General features: G+C 47.4%; 1 protein-coding gene across 1 annotated transcript; it reads left to right on the top strand.

Annotated features, from left to right (window-relative positions):
• TMEM74 (transmembrane protein 74) lies at window positions 253-4,503 on the top strand. The gene is made up of 2 exons (XM_005689156.3): window positions 253-332; window positions 2,726-4,503. Exon 2 carries the CDS (start codon window positions 2,765-2,767, stop codon window positions 3,680-3,682), a length of 918 nt encoding a protein of 305 aa, XP_005689213.1. The 5' UTR covers window positions 253-332; window positions 2,726-2,764; the 3' UTR covers window positions 3,683-4,503.

The raw sequence follows: 4,881 nt of genomic DNA, 5'->3' as shown, positions 1-4,881 counted from the left end.
ATAGAGGACCTTACTCTGAGTTTAGTAGCCATTGATTTGAGTTTAGGAGCCAGTGATTTCAGCGAGGGGGGGAGGGAAGGGGAGAGGGAGGGGGAGGGGGAGGGGGAGGGAGGCAGGGCGGCCGACCCAGACTACATCTCCCGGGATGCTCAGCAAGAGGGAGAGCCCCGCCCAGCCCCGCCCCGCGGGCACCGCAGGCGCTGCCCACCCCACGAAACGGGCGGCGCGCAGAGGCTACAAGTGCTGCGGCTGCTGAGCAGGGTACTTTCCCGAAGAGCAGCTCAAGGACTAGCGCGCGGTGCTCTAGGCTTACTGGGTGGCCAAGGCAGGAGGTGAGTGGGGGCGAGTGGAACGGGGAGGAGGCGCTGGAGCGCGCGAGAGACCCCGAGAGCCTGGCGGAGCTGGGGAGCGCGTCCCTTGTCCCTGCCTAAGGTGCCTGCCTAGCCTTTGGGTATTTGGCGAACGCATCCCAACTCAGGGCACCACGGCGGACGCGGAGCTCACCCAAAATGGGTTGATTGAGTCGGTGGGGAACATCGATCGCTGCCCGGTGCTTGCGGCGCGCCCTTACAGCACAGCGCGCGCAGGACGGATCCCGAGATCGCTAGACCAGCCTCGCCCGTGTCAGTTAGTTCCCATGCAGATATTAATGCTCTTAATTGCTGGCGGACGGACGAGGAAAAGTGCTGTCTCCGCGTTCTGCGGGTGCATTTTTATTAACCGCGCTCTTAAACCACAGAGGAGAGAGGGAGGAGGCTGAAGGAAAGAGCCTTTGGCTGGTCCCCTGGGATTATCCATTCTCCCCTGGGAATGGAAGCCCCGGATTACCGAGCTGCAAAGGAAATCGACTGTGCAGCTTGTTCCGACGGAACAAGCGGAGTCTCTCTTTTAAGAGATAGAGGCAGAAGAAGGGAATTAAGTGGAGATTTCTCTCTCCCTCTCTTTGTTATAAATTGGAAGTCCCATAAGGAGTTCTGCCGATTTTTATCTAAAGTAATCCAACTTGATGGGCTAATTGTGCCAAAGGTTAATCAGCGCATCTAATGTTTGAGGGAGCTGCTAGATTTCTCATTTCAGTAATCGATCAAACCCGTTACCATTGCTTCCTTCACTGAGGGATCCCGCAGTGGAGGGTGGGGGTGGGGGTGGGGGGTCTATGCACTTACTAAAGGAAAGCTCTGGTTCAGTTGTGGTTTTCCTGCATCTGATTTTTTGTTTGTTTTCCTGTTTTAGCTGCAAAGAAACTGCGATAATAGGAGAAGCGTGTGTGTGTGTGTGTGTGTGTGTGTGTGTGTGTGTGTTTTAAACAAACTCTAATGTAGAGCATCAAACATGTGGATTTCCCCTGTCATATTTTAAATGAGTTGCCAGGTGGATTTCCGCTTCACCTTACCTGTGTTTCTGTGTAGGTTACCAGCCGTTGGAGCTGTGGATTTTGAAGCATAATAAACCTCTAAGACATGAGTTAAATCTGTTGTTATCCTGGACTTGGAAGCAAAATAAAAGGGGAATTTACTTGAAACCTCTGTACTTTCTGATAGTAGAAAGTAAATTTTTATTCCTTAGAAAGATGGCAGAGGCAGAAAAGGACAGGCAAATGGTTTTCTGCTCAACACAAAATTTTTTCCCATGAAGGTGCCTTGCTGTGGTGAGATAGGGCCAAGTTCCAGAGGTAACCCTGGAAATAGTTTCTCCCCTATTGGCCTCAGCAGAAATGTGACTCTGTGGGTTTATGATTTGTATTTTATTGTCAGTTTATTTCTAGACTGGGGTTTGTGAAAACTTCCCAGATGGTTGATGCCCTGTACACATTTGTTAGCAAAGCGTGCAGAGGAAGAGGAACTCATACTCACTCAGACCTGGAGTGCAGGGGTAGTGGACCTTTACCTGAAACGGGCAACTCTGTGTGTGTGTGTGTGTGTGTGTGTGTGTGTGTGTGTGTGTGTGTGTGTAGGAGTGGGCAAGCTCATTGTATTTTTCAGAGATCACCCTATGAGGTGTGTGTCTACGTATTTTTGGGTCTAGAACATGCTGCCATCGTGTAGCAGTAAGCTGAGAATGGAATCACAATGAACAGGGCTGTGTGATTAGGGTCTCTGGGTGTACAAAGTGTACCGTTAGGAGGGTGGCTTAATCAAGCCAGCCATCTTTTACCCACTTCAGAGCCAACCAGTCAAAATACTGAGCTCCAGTAGAGCCCAACTGCTGGTGACATATTGATTGGTTCACCCATGGTGATGCTCTAACGATGCTAATCTGTATTAGCATCTGTTCTGAACTACAGAGAGTGTAAACACTTATAATTTAACTGAATTATTGAGAAGTCTGTGCTTCCCCAAGTTCTTCAGAAAATCAGCAGCTCCGCTGAAAAAGGTCCTGCTTTTCTCATTTGTATCTCTGTGCAGGAAACCTGCCTTCTCGTTTGAGGGATCCTGTCACCGAAATGTGTGATCCTTGGATAAATTTGGCTTGGTGACGGCAATGCTTTCTTCCCAGACACTGCCACTTCCTCCATGTTCCTTTTTACCCTGACCTAAGTTTTGCCCTTTTCACACTTTCCCGCCACTAGGTAGCTTCTCCTTTCTCTTACCTATTTTAGGGGGAATTGGGGCTGAAGTGTCAAAACCTGTAGCTACAAAGGAGAAGAGGGCCTCAGGAGCAGTACTCCTGGTGGTCTGGTCTTAGCTCCTGGTGGGTTCTTATCTAACTGTGTTGCTGTTGGCAGACTCTCTGGAAGCTGCTGGGGGATGTCTGACTAGCTCGAATGGAGCTCCACTACCTTGTTAAGAAAAGCAGCCAGGCAGCCCCGTGTGATGGTGCTGACTGGAGTTCAAGAGGGCCTCCCGGGGACCAGTCAGATGCAACAGCCACCAGAGCTGCTCTCTGCTGCCAGAGACGTCGTACCTCGAAGCCAAGAGCATTGGAGATGGAAGCATCTAAACTTAGCCCTCCCCCAGCATCCCCTTCCCCCTCACTGCAAGACAGTGCTATTCACACAGACTCGTTGCCACCAGGACCTCTCAACTCAGGGAACAACCAGATAACAGCAGAACAGAAAGTCTGCAACTGCTGCAGTCAGGAATTAGAAACCTCTTTTACCTACGTGGACGAGAATGTCAACCTGGAGCAAAGGAACAGGCTCTCCCTTTCAGCAAAAGGGAGTGATCACCTGGGAGACCTCGACTGGGGAAATCCAAATGAGTGGTCCCATGAGTCTGCCATATCCCTGATTTCCGAAGATGAAGATGATACCAGCTCGGAAGCCACCTCTTCAGGGAAGTCAGTAGACTATGGTTTCATAAGCGCCATCTTGTTCTTGGTCACTGGCATCTTGCTGGTGATCGTCTCATACATTGTCCCACGGGATGTGACTGTGGATCCCAACACTGTGGCGGCCCGGGAGATGGAACGCCTGGAGAAGGAGAGCGCGAGGCTGGGGGCTCACCTGGACCGCTGTGTAATTGCCGGACTCTGCCTGCTCACGCTTGGGGGGGTCGTTCTGTCCTGCTTGCTGATGATGTCCATGTGGAAGGGGGAGCTATACCGTCGTGACAGGTTTGCCTCCTCTAAAGAGTCTGCGAAACTCTATGGTTCCTTCAACTTCAGGATGAAAACAAGCACTAATGAAAACACCCTGGAACTGTCACTGGTGGAGGAAGATGCTCTCGCTGTACAGAGTTAATTCTGGTTGTGAACTTCTTGAGAGTCTGCCTTGGTATTTTATATGAACAAAACAAAGCAAAACACATTTCTTAAAATTACTAGTGCAGTTTATTTGCCTGGCAAGAAAAGTTTGTTCCCCAAACCAACAGCCAGTGAGAGTTTTTGCTCTTCTATTTTTTATTTAGAAGAAAAGCCATGTAAGATGCATTAAGAAACCACAGCCAGCTACACTGGTCCTTCTAAAGAGCTGAGACTAGCTAATCTGTAATGGCCACCTGCTTCTTCTATTAATACTTCTATAGCAAAATATTTCTAACAATTCAGTGTTCAAATGATTTCTTTTACACGATATGGGATATTTTTCTTTAGACACTAGAAGGTATAGAACCAATTAGTAACCTGTTTTGTGAAAAAGAATGTAAGCACTCATCACATAAGGCTTACATATAATTCTTGAAGGTGCTTATCCACTTTATTACTCAACTTATTCTTTCTGTAACTTGGCTAAACATTAAAATATGGGGTTTTGAATTTGAATATTTTGAAGCTTGAAGATACTGATTATTAAAAAATGCAAAAACACATATGTTATATTCAAAATTATTCCTGTCTTCAGAAGTGGTAATTAAGTCATTAGAATAAACGTTCTAATGAAATTATATAAATCAGCCAATCTGAATTTAACCCAGAATGGTAGTGCCAGATATTAGCCAGTGTCACATGCCTGTTTTCTAGATAAGTAAAATTAATTGCTGATATAAACCTCATTTTCTGTTTGTGATTTAGCCATCATATATGTTACACATGCTGAAGTCTTTCCTGGTTCTCACCCCAGAGAGGTAAGCATAAGATGTTTTTATCCTATTTCCAGATACCTACACATCTAGGCAGGTTGAGTCATAATCGGCTCAGGCACACTCCCAGGTCGTTGTTTGGAGAAAACCTCCACTGTAAGTGCAGGTAGACTCCTGGGGACTGTGCCTAGAAACTGGTATCACTTGTTCTAGGTCAAGCAACAAGTCGTTGCCCCAGGATGGCAGCAGCCCTTAAGCTCACAGCCAAAAAATAAAACACTAAAATGAGACGAGAGATACTGAACACACTGAATCCATGGGAATTGTGCTTCTCACCCAAACTTACTCCCTGCTAACAATCGTCTAAGGCATCATTCTGAGCACCTTATATCCAGGCTCTCATACCTGTGAGATCTTGCCTCAT

This window comes from Capra hircus, chromosome 14 (genome assembly GCF_001704415.2).
Source record: "Capra hircus breed San Clemente chromosome 14, ASM170441v1, whole genome shotgun sequence".
Lineage (NCBI taxonomy): Eukaryota > Metazoa > Chordata > Mammalia > Artiodactyla > Bovidae > Capra > Capra hircus.
This window is presented reverse-complemented; position numbering and strand designations above follow the sequence as displayed.

Bases quoted from the DNA above. Each gene is read 5' to 3' on its own strand.
- TMEM74 (XM_005689156.3), top strand. From the start codon at position 2,765: ATGGAGCTCCACTACCTTGTTAAGAAAAGCAGCCAGGCAGCCCCGTGT.